General features: G+C 41.2%; 2 protein-coding genes across 3 annotated transcripts; both read right to left on the reverse strand.

The window, feature by feature from the left end:
• Positions 1–208: 208 nt before the first annotated feature.
• bicd2 (bicaudal D homolog 2 (Drosophila)) lies at positions 209–9,746 on the reverse strand. Its single transcript, XM_044023449.1, has 8 exons — positions 9,451–9,746; positions 6,071–6,283; positions 5,267–5,419; positions 4,586–5,035; positions 3,189–4,190; positions 2,853–3,004; positions 2,161–2,392; positions 209–1,453 (listed from the first exon to the last, which is right to left on the reverse strand). Exons 1-8 carry the CDS (start codon positions 9,688–9,690, stop codon positions 1,451–1,453), a joined length of 2,445 nt encoding a protein of 814 aa, XP_043879384.1. The 5' UTR covers positions 9,691–9,746; the 3' UTR covers positions 209–1,450.
• Positions 9,747–13,164: 3,418 nt separating this feature from the next.
• tkta (transketolase a) lies at positions 13,165–21,143 on the reverse strand. Of its 2 annotated transcripts, XM_044023451.1 has the most exons (14): positions 20,819–21,143; positions 19,511–19,628; positions 19,246–19,359; positions 19,061–19,158; positions 17,857–18,048; positions 17,651–17,769; positions 17,373–17,569; positions 17,118–17,282; positions 16,062–16,218; positions 15,475–15,605; positions 15,301–15,384; positions 15,110–15,203; positions 14,410–14,532; positions 13,165–14,010 (listed from the first exon to the last, which is right to left on the reverse strand). In XM_044023451.1, the coding sequence occupies exons 1-14, from the start codon at positions 20,923–20,925 to the stop codon at positions 13,826–13,828; spliced, it is 1,884 nt and encodes a 627-aa protein (XP_043879386.1). In that variant the 5' UTR covers positions 20,926–21,143; the 3' UTR covers positions 13,165–13,825. The 2 variants fall into 2 exon arrangements, with proteins under 2 accessions (XP_043879386.1, XP_043879385.1); XM_044023450.1 differs by having other exon boundaries at positions 19,061–19,359.
• Between the last annotated feature and the right edge of the window lie 2,777 nt (positions 21,144–23,920).

Consider the following 23,920-nt stretch of genomic DNA (forward strand, 5'->3'; position numbering starts at 1 on the left):
CAAAAAAAGATAAGCAGTGGACAAACAGTCGCACTGCACATTCAGTAAATTTCCCCTTAACTGCCGAATCGGAGGCTGACTTCAGCGTCGTTACTACAGAGTGGATGTATCAACAGAATCATGTCCAGGAAAGAAAATTCCCACTGGCTTCAAAAATATACAGTGGATTGATATCGAACTGCTCTGTAATTGAAAAAGAACACAGCTGTCACACTTGTGAAAGTCCGATTTATTGTTTCACCAGCCACAAACTGGAAGCAGAAAAAATAACAGTCGTGATTTTTGCTAGTGTTTGACCAAATTTTTTTGAATTTCCGACCAAGCCACCTCCACTCAAACTCCCTTATGAAACAAAATGGACGACAACATCCGACAAGTGTCAAATAAATACAATTGCTGTTATATTAAAAACATATAAAATCAATTAGGACAAGAATGTGAGCAACAATGTGTAAAAGATACATTTTTGCCGCCATGCAAATTGCACTTGTATACACATGACACAAAACGGCACTGCAGGCTTTTTCTTTGCAAACAATGGATTTCTGAAACAGTTTACAAAACTTGTATTAAAACAATTACATTAGAGACTCTCCTTCATGAATAACGTTTATGAATACTATTAACATCTGACCTTAACTTAAAAAAATCTTTAAATAAACTTTGCATTAATACTCTTCCTCATTCATAACAAGCATTCTTGAATTCGTAACAGCTCTGTCATGTCTCAAGTTTTACATCATTTCATTAAGAATTTGAAACTCCATATCTGTAGAATCCTACAGATTACATTGAAAACAATTAATTGCATTGTGTTTTAATGAGTTACACAAGAGACATGGTTATATAAAATAATTGGCCTGTTTCAATAAACAATCAGAAAGGCACCTTGAAATCTAAGGCCAAAAGTAAAATCAACTAAGGCAGAAAAGCTTCTCATCTCTTTTGTTTGAAATCAACCGTAACAATGAAAATGTTGCTTTTAAAAAAAGACAGAAACTGAACATTATGAAATTGTTATCAGGACCTTGGCATATATAAACATGCACATACGTAACATTACATAATACTTGAAACAGGAAGGACAAATCACATAAGAGCAAATAAATCCATAAGTGCTCAGTCAGGGCAACACAGGCAATGGGGTCATTAGCATAGCACCCATCTTGAAATTGTCCTCTGGTTCAGTAACAACAGCGGTGCAAAGTCACAGAGGACAATTAATGTGCAGTCATACTTTCTGTAGTCACGCCTTGACACTTTCAGGAAATGTTTGTTTTGGCACTGAAAAAAAAAAGGACCATTCGCATATACAGTTTGATATGATGTTGTTGTTGTTGTTGTTGTTGTTGTGTTGGCAATGTCATGATTAGGACCATGGTTAGAGAGCGAAGAACCCAGGAGCACAGACTCTCACAGAAACTCCTCATGGCCACTTGGCTTGATAGATTTACTGCATTTTTTTAAAAAAAAGAGGAAAAGGAAAAAAATCACACGCTGATTTCAAATAATTGTGAAGAAAAAAAACCAACTCCCTGAATTAGTAGAACTGACTGAGATGTGTTAAGCATGCAGTCTTCCGTCAAAGGTCAGTTATTCAGTTCAACAATTAATTTCCGTCAAATGATTTCAACATTTATACTTCACCTTTCTCTCATACCATAAAAGTATAACATTCAAGAATATGCAGCAGAGAATATTTGATGGTAACTTGGTCAGAAACTGCTAAATGCTTGTTCACGTCTTTATTTGCTGGCTTAAACAATTTATCATGACCATAACTAACAGAACTCAACATAAATTAAAGCTCCATATGTTTTTTGTGTACTTACACCTGCTTTAACTACTTGAATTTGAAAAAGGATGAAGCCTGGAAGCAAATTCCAGTTGAATTAATTTGGAAACTTCCAGCTTTATACGTCTCACAAATAAATCAATACCAAACGAAAATTACGACGTGATTTTTAAGCCATGTTGGGAAAATGTGGCTGTTAGTGGCAACAAAAGAGCATTGTGTTAGAAAAGTCAAGTGCATGCAAAGGCTGAGAGAAATGCAAATCTTGGAAAAACAATGCGGATATTTGCAAAGGCGAGACATTTTGAGGAAAGCCATGTCTTAGATTATAGTTTGTTAGCTTTGCGGTATGGTCTCTGACTTACGTGATGGCCGGAAGAGCCTCCCTTGCCCTTTATTTTGCCCTTGCCTCCCACTGCTGAGGCACTGTTGCGACGTGCCTGCTCATGGTCAAACTCCAGGTCCTCCAGGCGCTGAGTCAAGGCCAGTTTTTGCTGGATAGCCATACGTAACAGAGAATTCAGCGTCTTCTTCTCATCCTCGGCAGCAGCCAGTTGTCTCTGCATGTCGTCCAGCTGGATCACATACTCATCACACCTGAGAGAAAGACAGGGGGAAGGGAAGAGAAAACAGTGGGGAAAAGACAGCACATAAGCATTTCTTCCACCAGGTGGAGCAATTTGTCTGATCTTGCTGCTGCTGTCACATGTTTTCTCCATTCCCCAGACAGCATTTTCCAGATGGGAGGATGAGGTCCCAGCTAGCTGACTCACATAAGTATTACATCAGATTGTTCCCACAATGCATTGTCTTTCCCACAGACAGGCACATGCAGAAAGAACACCAAATTATGCAGAATAAATACTTATTATTTAGACTATTCTTTTTCATGACATGGAAAAGATATTTCAAGAGGTAAAGTGACTTTCTGGTATTTTTATTTTTATTGCTTTAGACAAGGCAAACAGTGCCTTTGTTTGATGTGTGGCCTGGAGCACTTGGTCAACAGTATGTCACATGATGTTAGCTTTGTTGACAATGTATATGCATTACATACCTTGTAGCAAACATGGCTCTAAGAGAAGAGAACGTAGCAGCATCCTCTTTCAGAGCCTTGAGTTCATTGCGGAGCTTCATCATTGTCTCAGTCACCATGGCCTTCTCACTGTCATACTTACTCTTCAGGTTGGCCAGAGCGACCTCAGCCGTCTGAAACAAAATAAAACAAGTTGATTGTTAATTGCAAGTTTCTCACACTATTATCAAGTCTAAACTCTGGGGTTATTTTTACACTGAAACTGTTAGGATGAGAAACAATGAACATCCTTTCGCTGTGAAAACAAACAGTTGGTATGTATACAACACGCATGCAGACACAGCGTGGTCTTCTAACCTGTTTGTTGGCTTTGAGCACAGCCCTGAGAGTAGCTATCTGTTCCCTTTTGGTGCTAAGCAGGGACTTGAGTTTGAGGATCTCTCCCATGCAAGCCTCTTTGTCTTTGTCTGCCACTGTGCTCAACTCCAGATTGGCGAGCCTCTGGCGTGACAGCTCTGTGGTGCGGTCGACTGCCTCCTGCAAATGGCAGATCTGGTCCCTGATGATGGCTACGAGGTTATAGACGTTCATGGGTTCTGGGCGGTGCTCTGGAGCTGGAGGCGCTGAGGTGCCGTCGGAATCTGACTTCCCAGTTTCACTCTCACTTATTAGTCCATTGCTGATAAGAATGAAAGACTGCTGCTGCTCTTTCCCTTCATTTCCCTTTCTTAGCCTGACCTTGCCTTCCTTGTAGTAGTCGAGCATGACACGGTTAGGAGTCTCATTGTTGCACATGCACACGTGGTTGTAGAGGTTGGCCAGCTCTTCGCTGAAAGCTATGAGTTCATCCTGGGCCACGTTAAGGCTGCCAAGTGATTCTCCTGCAGCCTTGGTGACCAGATTGAGCTCCTTCTCCAGACGAATCACCTCTGCTTTATCTGCTTGGCTAATCTTCTCCAGGGAAGCCAATCTTGACCTTAAGTCCTGGACATCGCTCTCCAACTGCGCTCGCTCCTCTTCATACTGGGTTCGACACTCCTCATACTGTGCTCTCAGTGTCTTCAGTTCATGCCTCAACTCCCCAGCTTCAGACATGGCCACAGTGTATTTACACTTCAGGATCTCGGGTCCGTTGATGTCCAGCTCGTAGTAGTCTCCGTCGTCATGGCTGTCCCTGTCTTTTTCACTGTCGAGGGCAGAGTGGCGCTCCTTACTGGCCTGTAGTTTCCTCATTGCACTGAGATTCTCCGTCAGCCTGTTGACCGTTTCCTTTTGTTCAGACACGGTCCCATAGGCCTGTTCTAGCTGCTTCTGACTGTCCTGCAGAGAGTTTATCAGGGCCACTTTCTCCCGCTCCACCTAAGGTAAAAGGACAATCAAAAGGTCGTTGGTTAACTTCATGGAACTGATCAACAAGAGTAGCCATCTTTCAAATAAACTGTGGTGATACTAAATATGTCTTTTTGGGTCTCATGTTTATCATTCAGAAGTGAGTGAAGTAGGAGCAATGTGCATTTAATAATGTTTTTCTAATAATGGAAAGCTGGGAAACAAACTAGACAAAGCACTGAGAGAGAACAATACTGCAATTCTTGCTTAGCTTTCATATCTGGATCACCAACAAAATTTAATAATGTCTTTGTTGAGTAATAGCCCCCATCCATCCATCCATCTTCTACCACATGAGGGTTGCAGAGGGCGCTGGTGCTAGTCCACTCTCACACTCATAAACATGCATTGTGTGTACTTCATACCTGTAAAAGTTGTTGTTTCAGTTTCTGGATCTCAGAGATGTTGAGCTCACTGAGCAGGTCGTCCACTAGGCTAGGAGCCGGCTTAAAATACTCTCCTCTCTTGTTCCCGTCATCACCCTCACCCATCTTCAGTAAACCATTTTCAAAACCTCTGATTAGGTCATCGTTGTCGGGCTCACTGACAGCGGAGGGGTCTTCGTGGAGCTTCAGGTTGTCGAGGGAGATATTGAAAGAGCTGTTGTACACGGATCCACTGATGGTCATTGAGTGGGAGAGCTGCTTGCGTAGAGAGGCCTTCTGCTCGCGCTCTGTCTTAATTGTCTCTAAGGCCTCGGTTAGCTGTCGCTCAGCGATTTCTCTCAGACGCATGGCTTCCTCTAGCTGGCTGTGCAGGCACTGGGAGTCTTCCTCCAGACGGCGAATCTCATGCTTCAGACCTTCAAATTCCACCTGTGATAGTCGAAATGTATAGAAATCTGATTTAGTAAACAGATTTACTAAATTATATACATAGTAATATTTACTGTATTTCAAATCCATGGTATTCATACAGCAACATGTTTTATCTCTCTTACAGACAATAATGTGGGTTGTTTGAGGCATATGTAGGGCTCCAACTTGGGAAAATGTCCATCCACATTTAAGAGAAGCAAGGACGTGAGTATTGCGTTCTGGTCTTACCTGGTTTTGTCTAAGCACAGACACTTGTTTCTGCAGAGAGATGTTCTCCTCCTCCAGCTCGCTGTAGTCCTGCAGCAGACGAGCCTCTCGCACCTTGTATTCTCTGATGTCATCGCGTAGCTGACCGCGCTGCAGCTCCACCAGCTCGGAACTCTGCAAGCATAAAGAAAGGAGAAAGAGAGAAATAATTGCATGAATAAATGCACAAACGTGAACTCTAATTAAAACGGACTGCCACTTCACAGAGGCAGTGCAAACTGCACATTTGATACGGCGGCCGTGTGAGTGAAATGAAGATCGGCGTGTCAGCATGTTTCACATGCCACAGGGGAAGGACCTTGGCGGTGGATGCAATGACTAAAGGAGAACATGGTCCACTTACCAATGCAATTCTACAGAGGGTCCTGGCAGAGAACATCCTTTGTGGACCATTACGTCAACTTTCCTGCTGGTCTCAGTGAAAACTCGCTAACTGAACCTCATCTCCCATTCCAAGCACTAACTCTCTCACAACTCCCTCAGACAACTACTTCATTTTAAAAATAGTTTTTCATCATAACTAATTATATACTAAAGATTGTTTATAAATGCAGCCCATGTCAAGTGCTCAGTAAAATGTTTAGTAAGGGATTTGTGTTTTGTTTTGTTTGAATGAGTAGATTTCTTCACAAATTCACAGGTAAATCTGCAAAATAACAGTGAATGCAAAAAGGTGAAACAGTCAGGAGACGCAACACAACATATTCCAAAAAGCAGGAAATGCACATAGTTGTCCTGCATTCTCAGTTATGAATTAAAATGTACCTCTTTTGTCTCCAAGGCGATGGAGCACAGGCGATCGTTCTCAGCTTGTGCACTAGTAAGGGTGGCTTTGGCCTGTCGGAGCTCATTCTGCAACTCTAGGACCTTTTGCTGGTATACGGCCTCTTTACTGGCAGACTCCAGCATCAGCGACTCTTCCCTGCTTTCACCGTCTGCTGCCACCTTCCTCTGGATTGAGTAAGCTTGTCCAAAGGCCTGGGGAACGGACAGCAAAAAAGAATATCATACCCATTTGATCATGGATTATAGGAATGTCTGATCCACAACCCTCACAATAAAAGTTAAGTATGACCAGGTGTAAAAGCATTGATTATGGTATTTAAAAAGCTATTCATTTACTAGTTTTATATATTAAATGTAATTGGCTGTGTATAACAATAGATTATGAACTCACAATTACTGTGTCACACTGCTGCTACATTTTACAGGGATGTTATGACGATGATGGAAAGAGACTATTTCAAGTGCTGATGACAAATGAGCTGTGTGAATTTGAATTTGTCATACTCGTATGACTAGTCGGAGCAAAAGGGAAGTGGGTTCTAATCCACATTCAGGGAACAAAGACAAACTTCTTTTTTAGAAATCAACCCATATTTAAACAGTCAGTGAAATACTTCAAGTTAAAATATGCAATATTGTGTTGTGATAGCTGTCTCGGATTTAGTGTTTGTTCATGTGATAGGGATGTGATAGTACAGCTAAAGTTAGTGTCTGATTCCCACAAGTGTCAGACTTTAAAGGCTAGTCAACATCTACTGACACTGTGCCAAACTAGTGATGCAACGTAATTATCCAAAACCACCCAAAAGCCACCACAGAGCTGCAGCTTGCCTTGCCACAACACACATTTTCATTCCTCAAAAGACTGTGTACAAATGAAAATCACCATCAATGTACAACTGAGATGAAGTCATTCAAACATCCACAGGAACTGAGAGACTAAACTTAAAACTAAACTAAAAAGGACTTGAACACTGATGATAAAAAGGAATCCAGACACAGAATTAACTCACTGATTGACTGTTTTGAAAATGGAAGCCCGCTACGATTCTTTGTCATATGACAGTTAATTCAAAATATAAGTTAGCACCCTTAAATAAAATAAATAAAACAAGCAATCAGAATACACACGCTGTAGGAAGTGTACAACTAGCAACTTAGGACATTTTGTCTTCTAAAATATTAACCAATACAACAGGTACAGAAAAAATATATTATAATTATTATATTTTTATAATATATTATTAAAATATGTGATTTTATTGAGACTAGAAAAACAGTAGAAATAGAAATATTATATTAATAATATTAATATTAAGTTGTAAAGCCTGTAATTAAACATTGTGATTAAAATCTTTACAGCCAAGTAGATAGTAACGGATAGTAGCATCTATCAGAGCATTACATTATGTTATTATTTATTATTTAAGCAGCTATCTGTCATCTAATGTTAGATCACGTCTAACATTGTGATGTAAACAATAAGGAAAACTGAGCAGAGGGATTTTAAACACAAACCCATTACACTAAATTATTAAGAGTGAAAGACAAAAGTATAGAGTATAGAGATAATAAGGGGCGACCACAACTGCTGAATGTTTAAGCCGATGCAGAAAAGCATCAGGATGCAGTTCCTCTAAATGTGCTGTTAAACTGTCTGCAAGAAAACCCCAACCTCTCAATCTTCTGTTTCTACTTCCTATTGTTGGTTCTTCTTCCCATAGCTGTTGTGGAAACCATTGGTCTTTTAAGATGTTTTCAAGGCTGTACCCTTTACTGACCCACCCATAGTGAGGTGATGGCGACAAAGCAGAAACTAATGGGGTACCTGAGGCTAGCACTGTAAACTTGTGAGTAAGAAAAATCTTTCCACAGAGAGGTACATTTGTATAAAAAATAATACCATGGGCTGAGCTATGGAACAAGTCTGAAGTACATTTCTTTTCTACTTTTAGATCATTTTAGACTCAATAAACCAACAACAGATTGGCCACACACACACGTTACTTTCACACAAGCTACTGCAGCTGCAGATCGGCCTGATGTGAAGGCCTCAAACCTTACATACCGAGAGCAAGTACAGGCAAGTGACCAAAAAAAAAGGGAAAAGAACTTTTAATGCCTCACTGTGAGGAAGTCATTTGGTAGCCATATGATCACCTTATGGCAGGCTTCACTGAACGTTTCAAGAGACTTTTTAAAAAGCCAGCTTACAATTTATGGTTGTTGCAGGCATGAACTCAAGTTCTGACTTCAAAACCAACAAACCCAAAGACTGGCAGCCTCTAACTTATGATGATGCTGATTAAAGACTATGTTGTGCATTGGTGCTGAGATTATATACTAAGGATGTAAGAGTATTTTCATTGTCATAATACAGAAGCAAGATGGAAATAGTTGGAGTAACCCTGGTACTGGGTTGTGTGTTCTGTGGGTAGCATGAATTACATTGTAGGGTCTGATTATTTCTTCTTCCTTGTGACTTGAAACAAAAAGTGAAAACACTGGATTCTCATGTTTTAGTTGTACATTGTTTACTAGACCTGGACAATTGGTCATTTTTAAATCAAAACTGCAATTTGAAACGTTAAATGTACCGTCGTCTGTGCAGATCTAAAAACTGAATAGTGAATCTTACTACTGGCTAAATCTGTCGGAAATCAGACAGCCCTTTTGGTGCATTTTCAGCAGACTAGATTATTATAACGGTGTCTTCACAGGCCTGAAAAATGAATCAGGCAGAGAGTCCTGACTAATACCAGGAAAATGGACCACATCACACCAGTCCTGGCTTCCCATGAGTCAAATGATGGATTTAAAAATCTTACTCTTGGTCTACAAAGCACTGAATGGTCTTGGACCAAAATACATCCTAGACTTATTAGTTCCCCATGAAGCATCCAGAGCCCCAAGATCATCAGGGACGGTTTGCAAGATGCAGAACCAAACAAAGTGAAGCAGCATTCAATTATTCTGCTCCTCACCTGTGTAGTAAACTTCCTGAATACCTGAGGTCTATCAGCTCATTTAAATCAGGCCTGAAAACATTATTATTTACTGCAGCCTTTTCTTAAATCTTTAAATGATAATCTTAGTTATCAATTCATTACTGTCTTTTATATGCACTTTACAAATCACACCTTTTATCTATCATGATTTTGATGACTATTTTAACTGAAATCTATTGTTTCCTTAATGAATTTCTGATTTTTTTTCTGTAAAATATCGCAAAAAAAAGGCTAATCGCCGATGTATCGTCGAATCGTGAGATTTGAACATCGTTAGTTGTTCACATACAGATCCACGCCGACAGACATTATTAGATATAGTCCTGCTGCGTGGCTATGACCTCGGGTTACCTCCTTCAGCTGATCCAGCTCCTGTCGGACCGCCTCGTACTCCGTCTCCAACTCATCGAATCGCTGCTTGAGCTGCTGTTTCTCCTCCAGCACCGCAAGTCCGTACTCCGCCGCCTGGATCTTCTCGTGGGTCGTCTCGCGGAGCTCCCGGCTCAGGCGCTCCACCTCGACTCGGAGCCACTGAGGCCCGGCCTCAGTCACCAGCACCGCGTCGGAATACTCCTGCTCCTCCATGGACATCTCTGGCGAGCCGCCGACAGTAACGGGACCCAGCCCAGGCTCTGTCAGGAGCAGCAGCGGGGAACCACAGACACCGCAAATCACTGCCGTCTTTGTTTCTGCCGCATTATTCGGGATTTAAATGGCGTGGACTTGCTTTTGCCTTTTTCCGCCACAGTCCTCTTCGACGAAGCTCAGCCCGGAGGACGCTTTAATCATTCTCTGTGAGTTTCTTCTGCCTCTACATGAGGCTGCTCACAGTAGAAACTTCAGTCGGAAAAAAATACCCTTACACCGTGTTTTAAAAATGTGTGTAGCGGAGAGGGAAATGTAGTTTTGTGCGAGACAACACGATCCCAGGATCAACACAATGCAACGCGATATTCACTCAAATGACCAGAATGCACTGCGGGGACTGGGGCGAGATCCTGTAATGTATTGGAGACGTCGATCGAACACTGCCACCTAGAGGTTTTTGTGGGGAACTGCAACTATCAACTAAATATTTTTGTTTCGATAATATTCTCATGAAGCATCCATCAATATTCAGCTTCCCAAATGAAAGACCCGGAATCTATCATCTGTGAGCAGCATAAATTAGAAAATAGATAATTGATTTTTATATAAATGTCTGGGTATGTAATGACCCAAGGTAGAAATGTTTTCAATTTTCTTCCCACAGCTACAGCTTTCATAATATGTGGAGAATTTAGCATGGACATATTGGTTCATTAAATAGCCATCGCACACACTCAGATCTATTATTCAATGTAAAGCCCTAAACCCAAATAGATTTAGTTTAAAATGATTAATTATGCAGATTAAAAGCACATACATTACCGACTGGCAGGGATAGTCATGTTTGGAGGCATTATTGGAGTTGTCTGTCCCTGTCTTGTCAACACGTTATTACAGTAACACGTTGAGGAAGCGATTTGGATGAACAAAGGTCACTGTGAACAAAAAAATATGCACTAATTATAACAGAAGTTTGTACAAATGTTTAATAGGATGAAATAAATGAGGGCTTAGAATTTAAAATGTCAGCTTCACAAGGACATCATAATAATATTTAGCAAAACCATTTTTCTGTCCAATATTCAGGAAAAATCAATGGTATTCTGACAACTATGTATATAATGGACTTTTAAGATGTTTAAAATCATGGACTGTTGATACTTTTTGATGAACGTTTATGGAACCTGTGGAGAATAGACTACTGGGGTGTCTCTGGGGGGTTTCCAGTGTCTTTCAGCCTCACCCACTTCAGCCTTAAGACACATTGTCCACAGTATGAATGTGAAAGCAAAACTTCTGTAATCTGGGCACTTTTGTTTGTGCACACCACTTGGCAGAGTGGTTTTACCGGCTTCAGGAAACTGAAAGCTTGAAATTAAAAGTCCTACTGTTGCATGCAGAATAAGCCGGCAGCCGAAGTTACACCTGTGTGTCTGTGTCTCGAGGACTTTCATCTGTGATAATGGTAACGCACTCTCTCTATATATGTACAATTCATGTCTCTTTCTTTCATCCTCCTCCTCTTTTCTGTCTAGCAACAGTTTTCTCTGGGTTTATCCATCAAACTATTTGCACAGATGTGTCTTAAAAAAAAATCATGTGTCTTTTTCAGGGGAGTAGGAGGAGCCTCATTTGTGACTTTTATCAGCAGTGTATGTAGAACTTCATAGTTTACATTAGTGGATGTTGACGGCACATTATATCTTAAAAGATATTCACCTTTGTTTAGAAAATGGTTGTCAATTTTAAAACTGTTCTTCTTCAACATGTTTTCAGACAAATATTACCACTTTTATGCAGTCTGCTTTGGTGTGGGTTGTGGATCAGCCCTCTATAGGCCATTTCGTTGTAAGTATAGGCAGATGCATCATGCATGTTAATGTACACCTGTCTGTGAGAGTGTGCATTTAATACTGTAATTTATCAACACAACTTTCCGATATATCCTCTTTATTTTCAGCACTCATGGTTCCAGCAGTCCTCGCTGTGATTTTCACCATAATATTTGAGATTGTGGGCATAATATCTGGTAAGGTCACATTTAAAATTTGATGCCAATATGCACAGTAACAAATGTCTCAGCTGTTATTGTTGTGTAACCACAAAGTCCTATTTTAACAAACAATAATGTTAATTGTGTATGTTTCTGTCAGATCTACCTGCACATACAAGGAGATGCAAAGGCCCACCCTTTGAAAAAAGAGGTACTTTCTACATTATATAAACACTTGAAAATGTTTGATTTATTCCACTAGATCATTAATGATGATTATAGGTCACATATTCAGGCTTTAAAAAAATGTGAGAAAAAAATAATAATAATAATTTTGTTTTTTTCTTTTCTTTTTGTTCATAAAAACGAGCCATGTAAACTTTGAACTGTGACATCTAAATTTCACAAATCCAATACTATTTTAGACATGTTGAGTAGTTTTTTTTATAATAAGAAATCTTTCATCAGATTGCCGAGGTTGCACTGAAAAAAAAGGACATAAGACACTCTATATTGGACATTCTTATAGCCTCTGTATATACAGTACTGTATGTTTAAACATAGTAATGGTGTTCTAAAAAGTGTTCTATCACCACCATATCCAGAACAAACAAATGTAATTATAATATTTTGACATTGAATTTTTTTGAAAGTGTGTTCATCAAGTTTCCATAATAATAATAATAATAATGATGATAATAATCAGTGTGAGTCTAAAACTGAATTTCCTTTGATTCACAGTGTACAGTGATAAATCTAATTCATCATTCACACTTATTCTCCATGCATTTCACATTGAACTCCCCACAGATGCTTGCTGGGGATTCTGTTTTGCACTTTTCATGGCCGTCCTGAACCTAAACTCATATCACGGTAAACCTACTCGACTAACAGCACAGGAGATAAAACATTTTTAAAATGCTCAGGAAAAATAATGTTTTTCCAGTTTAAAAAAATAAATGTATGCGCTTTCTTCCAGTTTACACTCTGTCGTATGGATGGGGAATCATTGTGTTCGCTCTCAGGGGAGCGATAAGAAAATACAACTCTCTAAGGTAGGTACGGAAAATTAAAAACTGATTCACAGTGATGTGTTATTCCTATGGATTAAAAAGGATAAAATGATCTAGAACACTTTTTTTGCAGGAAGCTGAAGGAGAGCGTGTGATCTCAATGGCGATTGATATTCTCGACCACATTGGTTGAAGTTACGTGTGGCGATAATCTGGAATACAAAAGTCAAAGAGCAGAGCCGCGTTTGAGCGACTGAACCTTTGACCCAGAGACGCTCAATTCTGACGGGAAACCATAAAGCGACGCCCATTCTTTCAGGAAGAACTGACAGTGCAGAAGCTTTTACGGTCAGATATTAAGTTTGTTAATGATGCATCGTGAATAATTTATGTATAATAAACAAAGCAGATCTGTTTTCCAGTTTTAAATTCACTCATCGAGGGGGAAAAAGAACACATTGATGCTCAAAGTCAAATGCAGACGGCTTTATTACATGGAACTAAGACGCATACAAAATTTCAAATAACAAACACAGCGTTTGATCTTGGATTCACACGTAACTCCATCTTCACGGTCACAAGTGACCATGTTGTTTATCAACACATCAGACAACATGTGGTTCAACTGGCACAGATGAACACTGAGGTGTTTGTGTTTGTGGTGATTATAAAGTCAATAACAAACAGAGACAAAAAGTATGAATGTGTGAATTGTGCTTCTGTGTGACTGCTCTACATTTTTTTATTATTATTATTTCATAACTACCCTCTAAAAACAGTGACATAATTCAATTATCTTTTCACACCGATGCCAAACAACATTTATTTTTAGACTGTTCCCCCGCCCTGTAAAAGGTGCTATATCAAAACAATATAAAAAAACACAATGACGTTCTTCAACAAGAATTTAGAAGTACACGTGAGGGCTTTTGCATTATTAGGTTTGATGATAATCTGGGGCCATGAAAATGCAGGTATAATGAGTAAATGTGATGTGATGCATGAACAAAATGGCAAATGTGGAACTCTACTTCAAAGTGTATGGCACAAACTTGTAGGACACACTTGGACACTAAGACTTGACTGTATAGGGGTGTGATCGGGCGGGTGGGCGGCGCAGGAGGATGAGATGCTACTTGGCATTGGTGCTGCCGAGCATCTTGCGGACGGCCTGAGAGATGGCGTCACGGTCGATGCCGTAGACCTTGAGCAGCTCCTGGGGTTTGCCACTGCGGGGAACGTGAGACACGGCCAGACGCTGCAGGCTGAAGCCGGACTGATTGACCAGTGCTGAGCACACTGCCTCCCCAAGGCCACCTGTGGAACAAACAATTAATCACACCAGAGAAGATACAGGTAATCCAGTAATACAAAGCTAAATGTAAATCAGTGAAGGGTTAGGCAGTGTTTAAAGACATGGAAACCATTAAAAATACCCACTAAAGACCCTGGCATCACCCATGCCCACTCTCTTCAGGGTCTGTCTGTCTGTCTGTCTGCTATGTAGGTCACAGTGAGCCCCAAGGGCAAAACTGACTACACAGCTGCTCTGGCACTTACACTTTCCTGCAATGAGGGCACAACAGTCACCCTCCCGCTTAGCCACTAAGTGAATGCTACCAACACAAGGACATGAGCCGATGACAGGACTTTAGCTGCATTATGCTGAGAACTTTAATTACTGCAGGTTCAGGGAGTGCTAATAAGCCGACTTACCCTCATAGTAGTGATCCTCAACAGTGACGATGCGTCCCCGCGTGGCACGTGTGTGATCCATGATGGTTTTGACATCCAGCGGTTTGATGGTGAAGGGGTCGATGACCCTGACGGTGATCCTCTCTGGAAAATCAATTCATTAACCGGCTAGTGTCTCCACAGTGCATTCCCGAAATAAAACTCAGAGTAATCCCAGAGGTATGTAGGTTTTTATCACCACAAGGCTGGTCAAAATAATACAGAAATAAAGCATTTCATGTCCGCGAGAAGCTGAGGTTAAAAGAATAAGTGCTAAAATGTAAAAGACGACACGTAAATATTCAGTTCTGCAGGTTTAAAATGACCTGTGAGGGGAATGAAAGTGCATGCAGACACTCTGTGGCCACTTCTTTGAGTAATGTGCTGTAGTTTGAGGGTCTCTTTGGTTGTAATGAGTGGTTATTTTTTATCACCTAAAACCAGTTTTGTCATTCCCCTCTTACCACAGTCATGGGAAATCCCAGTAGTCCAACAGTTTCTGAAATAATCAGTCCTGCCTGCCATATTTCCCTGAAATTCCACGCCTAAGAGACTGGCTGATGAAATGTTTGCATGCTGTTGAACATGTGGACGTGAAGAAGAGGCTGCATTCTATTAAAAGTCAGTATAAATGATTTGTCATACATTATCTAGCATACATGTTATTTTCCCTGTTCTTTACCTTTCTTTAAATGCTCAGCTGCAGCCAGGGCCTCATGCAAAGTCACTCCAGCTGCCACCACGGTCACCTGGTCGTCCTTGGTCTGGTACACCACCTGGGAAAGGTATTGTGTGGATATTATAAAGTATTGCCATCTGTTTCATTTTGTTTGACACTTTGACAGCGCCCCGTAAGCACAAATCCTGTCTCACCTTTGCCTGTCCAACATGGAAGTCCTCATTGCTGTTGTAGATGACCGCACTGTCCTGGCGGCTGGTGCGGATGTAGCAAACGCCCTGCATGAAGGAGGGGGGAATGAAAAGCATGACCACTGTGGCAGCAGCTCATGCCGCTCTCTTGCAGACGGATTCAACTTTGGTCTCTACCTTGGTGCTTGCAGCCAGTTCCACAGCTTTCTCCGTCGCGACACCGTCGCTGGGACAGAAAATGGTCGCGGTGGGAAGGGCCCTGAACATGGCGATGTCCTCCAGACCCATCAGAGAGGGGCCTTCTTCTCCTGTAACATACACGTTTGTCCTTAGTGTCACATAACCAACAACAAGCAGAGCATCCTCAAAAGCTGTTGGCAGGGTAAGTGAGCTGCTACATGCAGGTATAAATAGATGTAAAGTCAGAGTTTGCATGCAGTGTACCTGCACTGACAGAGGGACACCTGGTTCCCTCCAGACAGCTTCCAGGGCAGACAGGTAGAAGGAGAAAAGGGGGGAGGGTTGAGAACTAGCTGTAAGGTCAAGGGGATATTAATGATAAGGAAAACACAGGATTAGAGGGAAAGACAGAAACAAGGGGACACCAACAACACACACACTTTCTTGTTTGTGTTAATATGAACGGAGAGGGTTTTTTTAGGTGCTTCAGTGTGAGGAAGTAAAGGTGAATTCCGTGAAGGCGTGGGTGCACGTGACGTGCGTGGGAAGGGCCGCGGCGTGGCATTCACGGCTCGTTTACTAACCGACGGAGAGGCCACAGTGGGAGCCGCACAGGTTGATGTTGCTTTCTGAAATGGCTGCCATGCGGAGCTGGTCGTAGGCCCGCGTAAAGAGGGAAGCCAGCGTGCTGGCAAACACCACGTTCCGGTCACGCGCAGCGGTTCCCATGGCAACACTGACCTGAGATAGAAATGTTGTTATATATTACATATATATATATATATATATATATATATATATATATATATATATATATATATATATATATATACTATATCAGCACCAGACATGTGTCGCACATATTTTGTCCCAACCAGACGGTCAAATACTGTACGAAGCGACTTTCAAATCCTCTTTCAACCAAAGACTTTTCCACAGATGTCTTTGAGCTTTTTCCCCATACGGATGGAATCAGAGGCATCCCTTCCACTGAAAAATCATTTCCTTTGTCTTCTCCTCAAAAATCCTCCTCCATCCCGTAACGTTTTTCGTCTTTCTTTAAAGGTAGCAACAACTTAGCATCCATAAACTGTCTGACACGGCGTTAGATAAATGTTTATACTTCACATGTGATCATTTTACATGTCAATGTCCTCATTATAAAAAAAAAAAAAGCAGTGGATTATTTTGTGTCATTCAACTTCCTCTAATGCGTTCAGTCAGATGGCCCCGCCCTCTACACTGATTCATATTTTATTTGTGACTCCACTTGTCACGACTGCTCATCATCATACACACGTCTGACCTACTTTAAAAGGGTGCTTCTGCTGGAGCCATAATGGCACAAGAAGTGAAGGTCTAACGCTTTTATTATCATTATTATTGTTATTATTATTATTATTATTATTATTATTATTATAATAATAAGCTAAGATCTTATAAATGAACCAGTCTGAGCAGCAGCCACATTGGCCTTAACAAAGCAAAAGAACCGATTCTTTCCCCATCCTTTCATGCACCGGTCATGTATAATTCAGTAGCGATGCCTTCAGCACAGCTGTGAGATCTAGAGCACAGAAAGGTTTGCTCATGTATGGATGAACATGAACATGTAAAGTAGATTCTTTGAGGGATCACACCATGTTCTGCTGAGCAACGTAGCACTCCACAAAGCGGTTGGGATGCTCGTTCTTGAAGATCTCCGAGCACGTGAGGTTGTTGGTGTCTCCGTCGACGACCACCACGCGCTCGTTGTAGCGGCCCAGCTTGGCCAAAGCCGTGCCATAGGCTTTCCGTGTGGCAATCTAGGAGTTTTGACAGAGAGAGAGACAAGTGTTTATGATTGCACTCTTTGCTCTGTGTGATTTCTGTGCGTACAGATGACACACACGGACCTTTTCTCCAGCCTTGTAGCTCGGGGCACTTGGCATTCTGATGTTTCTCAGGCTGACCGGTGGGGAGTCCTCTGTGGGAGACGTCGGGTACAAGCGCTTGCTGCTGTTGGTGATGCGGCCCTGCAGATCCTTCGTAACCATCTCGGCCATGTCTTTGGGCAGAGGTTTGGCGTGCCAGCCTAACTTATCTTCTGCAGCTAAAATCACACACACACACAAAAGAATAGCTGCAATGGTAGAATCAAACACTGGGAATTGACTTTTTGTACGCGAGCTACCTGGAATGCCTTTGCCCTTGATGGTTTTAGCAATGATTGCAGTGGGTTGATAGCGTGGCTGACTCAGAGCCTTGCAAAGCTCTTCCACGCTGTGTCCATCCACAATTATGGTGTTCCAGCTGCACACAGAAACCAAAACACACTTTAAAAAGCTATTTTATATGATTTTTTACACATTTTTTGCTTCTACTTTTCTGCACCATTACCCGAAAGCTTCATAACGTTTCTGATATTTCTCCACGTGATGCTGCAGCGGTGCAGCGTCACTTTGGCCCAGTTGGTTGACGTCCATGATGGCCACGAGGTTGTCAAGCTGGTAGTACGAGGCAAACGACATGGCTTCCCAGACAGATCCCTCCGACATCTCACCATCCCCCAGCAGACAATACACGCGGTAACTGAGGTGGAGGGAACGTAAGATTATTGTGGAATGTGTGTGCGTGCGTGTGTGTGTGTGTGTTGTACTCATTTGAAGTGACAGCTCACAAAAATATTCTTTGACACTTTTCCAGTCAGATTGATTCTCTTTATGATTTCTGACAGTTGGATTGGTAAACACCTGTGACAGTTACATCCAACCCCGGGCCACTGAAGGTGTGGCAGGTATAACATTTGAAAAACATTCCTTCCAATGGTAAAAAAAAAAATATAATTATTTTTTATTTATCAGTCCTCCTGCTTTGTAGTTTTAATTCAAAGCAACACATTTTATTTTATCACTCTTGCAAAAAGAAGTAAAAGGAAATGAATCACTGTGACTGTGAACACATATCGGTAGGAAGCACATCTGAATTTGATTCTGAGATTTAAAAAAAAATCTGCTTGCACGGTAAAAATAGCTGAGATGTGACTGCTGGGCCTGTGGTTATTAGAGCAGAAGAATCATGAGTGTAGAGCATGGAGCTGCTGCTGCTGCTGCTGCTGCTGCACACACCCACAAAATCTGCAAAAATCCAACCAACAGACACTAAAAAGAAATAAAAGGCAGACTGAAAATTCAAGGAGCGATAAATCAAAGGTTTACGGTGCACAAACACGTAGCAGAGCGGCAAATATTGGGATTCAATTTTAGATGCATGCAAGAAATGTGCAATGCGTATGAAAGCAACCAAAAAATGGCGTTATTTGTAATTCTGTGTCTGTTTAAGGTGATGATGTTATTTCTATTTTATTTAATTCCTGTTTTATTTGATTGGTTTATTGTTTTGGCTATTACTTTTATCCAAGTCGTTAAAATGTGTTTTAATTTATTTGAGTTGTTTTAGGTGCATCTCATTGCCTCGCGTGAGCTTCTATACTTCTTATTTATTGTGTCTTTTATGTATTATTCTTTGGTCCACTGGGGTTGTTTTAAAGTGCTCTACAGTTGGATTAAAATTGGATTAGATTGGATCAGATATGAAGGATTACCTGGACTTGTCAAAGTATTTCCCAGTGTAGGCCATCCCGCAAGCCACACCGAGACCCTGCCCCAGGAAGCCAGTGGTTACGTCGACAAATCGCTGCTTCTGAAATGTGCACAACACAAACACACAACCGTTGGTTTCCATGTGGTGATTCCAGAGGTTGTTATTGGTCGTATTGTGACAGTTTACCGGGGTCGGGTGGCTCTCCAGCATCGAGTCAACCTGGCACAGACTGAGCAGCTCAGTCTCCTTCAGGAAACCTGTTTCAACCCACATGGCGTACAGGGCCGGAGCAGCATGGCCCTGTGGAGAAAGATCCACAGAGCTACGTCAGCGCTTTGTAAATAAAATCCACTGAGATTATGGAAGGGGAAAATGACATTTAGGACAAAGCTAAATATAAAAAAAGACCTCCTTTTCTCCTCGTTAGAGCAGCAGGTACCGATGCTCTCACCTTGGACAGGATGAAGCGGTCGTTGTTGAAGTTCCTGGGATCCTGAGGATGATACTTCATGGTGTGGAAGAAGAGCACAGACATGATCTCAGCCACGCTGCAGCATGATGTCGGGTGTCTGCATGACAGAGGAGACGGTACGTTTACCAATAGACCTCACAAATTCACTTAATCCCAAAGCTTCAACCTTAGTTAATATCAAGAGCATCAGTACAGATAATGTATAATGTGAACATTACCTGAGACTGCTGTCCAGTAGAGCTGCAACTAACGATTATTTTCATAGTCGATTAATCTGTAGATTATTTTCTTTTATTAATCGTTTGAGCCATAAAATGTCAGAAAACGTTAAAAAAAATCGGTGTTTGTCAAACCTGGAAATGATGAATGATTTCTTTGTTATATGGAGCAAAGAAATTAAGAAAATATTCACATTTAAGAAGCTGAAACAATCAGAAATCTTGTTTTAATCATGAAAGAAAGCTTCAAACCGATTAATCGATTATCAAAATAGCGTTAGACGATTCATTTAATAATCGCGTCATTGTTCCAGCTCTATTGTCCAGTGATGCTCTCATATCGCACACACTAGCTACACAGTGGTCTAAAAAGCTGATTACATGGCCTTTCAGTGCTAAAATGACGTGTAAATTGTTGGTAGTATAGTGGAGGATAAGAGGTTTTCTTTTCCTTATCTGTGTGTGACTATATAGAAAAATGCTGGGTATCACAAAGGTGTTCAAACAAAATTATTTTGAAAACCCCCCCCACAAAAACCGAGGGTCTAAGGACAAAGGATGACACTCACTGTACAGACTGTACAAACTGTGATTTGTGAATTTGGGCTATGCAAATAAATTTGTTTTGATAATTATTCTAATGATTAAAAAAATCAACTCAAATATTTATTCAGCAAGTGATTATTAGCTTTCAAATGAAAATACACAAAGACAACAAACATATGACTAAATCTGTACAATATGAAAAGCCAGTAATGTGATTTAAATATCTTACAGTTTTATGGCATTGAAAAATAATTTTATGAAGCAGAATAATATAATCTATGCTTTATTGTTTTAATCTGACTCAGTTATAGTGCAGCATCGGTCAAAGGAGAACAAAGGGAGGAACACGTCGTTCCTTTGGCCCTTCACTCTCATTTAAGTCACAGTGTGCATCGGTGCGTGAACATAGTGTGATTGTTTGTTGTCGTCCATGCATGTAGAAATACAGAATTATTACACACTGTTCATTTTCAGCTTTTCCACTCTTCACAGTGCTGTGTGAGGGTCAGAGGAGGAGACTCACCCGCTGCCCGCTGCAGTTGTTGCCTTGATGGAGTTGATCCGGAGGCGGTTGGCGATGTTCCTCAGTGCCTGCACTGTCTGCTGGTCAGGTTTGTGATAATCCTCCATGAAGGCAAAATGTCAAGTTCCACAGCACCAGGAAAGAAAAAATCAAATCAACTCACTAAGATCCTCTGCTGAGTTTATGTGTTTTAAATATCTCTCTGTGTGTGTGTGTGTGTGTGTGTGTGTTAACTGTAAGGGTTGCTATAGAGCAGAACCTGTATGTGTGTGTGTGTGTGAGAGAGAGAGAGTGAGTGAGTGGAGGAGGCAGAGAAAAGGAGAGAGTGAAGAGAGGAGAGGCTGAATTTATCCTATCAAGCATGCAGACACATGGATGGACACACACACACACACACACACACACACACAGGGACCCAGTGACGTTGACTGGGTGTTGCTTCTAAAATGAAATGGCACTCATTCTGATGAGAAAGAGGAGTGTCTGGATAATAGACATTTAAAATGACATCTCATAGTTAGTGATGACATAATGAGTTTTCCTTGCCCTACAATGGACGTCAATTTGTTTTAATGCATGTAATACACGTTTTGGAAAATGGAATTTAAGTTATATCGATGAGATATTAATTAAATGTTAAACTTAGGGCCACTGCAAGTATTGAATTTTGGTTATGGTTAAGCTAAGGGTTAATGATTTGATTAACACTTACAACACAGAGCATTTCGGCTGCCTTTTTCCATTACTATGTAAAAACGTACAGGAGGTTATAAGAATGTGTAACGTCTTACACATTCTGTCTTATATCTATCTTATATGTCTCTTATATCCTTTATTTCAGCACAACCTAGGCAATCTGATGAAAAAAATAATACTTTTCACCAACTATTCATACACACCTGAGCAAAAAGTACTCAAAATTTTTAAAATCGGATTGAATTTGCAAAATTTTGATGGATTTCTGCACAATTATTGCTACTTTAACACATAAGAAAACGGAAAAAACCCACATTTATTAAAGCCTGAATATGTGACCTATTAACACACACCCCCAGGATGTCCATATAAGGATTTGTGTATTATTCTCACAAGAAGAAGAGCAAACCCACATGTACAGATGGTTTCTGTCTACAACTGTTGATGTGATGCAGTCCAGCATTATTTCTTAGTCATAACAGCTGTAATAGTGTAGTATTAAGGAGATAAGATTAAAGGCATACAACTTCTTTTCAAAGTAATAATCAGGTAGCAGTTCTGTATTATTGTGACACAGTTATACCTTTTGCCGCTCGATGTTATCGTCCAATAACAAAAATGCTTCCACGTTGGATCAGCGAGGCATTACACAGACAGATCAACAAAGAAATCACCCCGTGCACCACGTGTCATTGCTCCACTGTGATGTAGGCCAGCTGCATATCAAGCATTAAACACCAGAGGACGCTGTCTCCCCACAAATGTTCACTTATAGCCATCATAAGCATGGATTATGAGATTTTGCCATACAGTGCACTAACAAATAAATAAATAAAAACCTCTCTTGAATTGAGGTATTATTCGTGAACATGATTTGTGAGGGTTTTAATGAGAGTGTATTTTCAGACTCCATCTTGCGATTATCCCCGCTCTTCGAGGTCACATCGCAGCACCTCCGCACACTCTCAAGCCCCCACCTCCACCACCACCTCCACCTCCACACCCTCCCACTGCTATCCTGGTTCCACTGACATGTCCTTCTCCCAGTTTCCAGCAACTCCTCTGGGCTCCTGGGCCCTGTCAGAAAAGCTTTCCCTCACAGAGCCCCACAGGTGCCAGCCAATCGTAGCCCAGGAAGGAGACGACATGTGACCAAGCGCAGCCAATGTGGGGCGCCGACCACTGCACACTTCCTGGAGGGAAAGTACATTCAGAGAACATTAATGTTTCTATTTTTAATCTCTCTGGCAGAAAAAGAGGAGCCAAGCAGCCACTTTTCTTTTTTTGAAACAATGCATGTGTGTGTGTGTGTGTGATGATTTCAGCACAATGCAGAGCTCAGGTAAATTAAAATGTATGCATGTACTCACACAGTACACACACTTAGACACAGGCCTGCACTCCTGCTCCATGCTGACGTGTGCATGTGTGCACATTTACACGCACAAACGAACTCAGGAATTATGTTCACACTCGTATGCGTTAAAAAAATCTCACTCACACACACACACGTACGTCCACGAATGTCGGCGTGCTGCTTTAATGCCAGTCACTCCTTCAGGCTTGAGCCTCTTCCACTCTGCTCTTATCACTCCATTTCCTTAGATCGCTCTGCAGTCACCAAGATGACATAGTGTTTGCCCTTCCATCTGAGAGCCGCCTGTCACCCAAAGGCCCCCACCCTGTGACAGTGCGTGAGGCGAGAGCGTATACATGTGATTGAATTGTCAGCAGAGCGTTCACTCATACTGTATAGCTGTTTGCAGACGGAATGGTGATCATCCTAGAGGTAAGACAAATAAAAAACAGAGAGAGAGAGAGAGAGAGAGGTGCCATTATATAGCCGTGATGACATGGTGGGGGGGAATGAGTGAATAAGTGAAATCGAGTTATTAAAGCAAAGTGGATTAAAGGAGCTATTTGAAGATAAGAGATGTAAAGATTCAAGATAAGCACAGCAAGAAGATGAGGAGAAATAGAAGAGACAATAGTGAGAGGAAGATTTAAAGAGAGGAAAAAAAAAAAGGGAGGAGCGTGTGTGAGAAGGAGTTAGGGCTGAGCGTGTATTGTGAGTTCAGCAGTGAAGTTGACGATGCACTGGGAGAACAGCTGCGCTGCAGGGCTTTCAGGCTCCATCACTACTGCTCTCCTTCAAGCTGCTCCACCAACACATCCCCCCTCTTCTTTCCATCTCTCTCTCTCACACACACACACACACACAGATTTCGCACAAACACACACATTATGTACACATAAGACTCTGATAAACACGCAAAAGCACTGACTGTTGCGTCAGTGCACCTATGTCGTGGTGCGACGACGTCAACCAGGTTTTTCTGCATTTTCAGACATGGGGATAAAAACGTTGAGTGTTTCAAATCCATCCCATATCTTTGTTGCCAACGT

This window comes from Solea senegalensis, linkage group LG4 (genome assembly GCF_019176455.1).
Source record: "Solea senegalensis isolate Sse05_10M linkage group LG4, IFAPA_SoseM_1, whole genome shotgun sequence".
Lineage (NCBI taxonomy): Eukaryota > Metazoa > Chordata > Actinopteri > Pleuronectiformes > Soleidae > Solea > Solea senegalensis.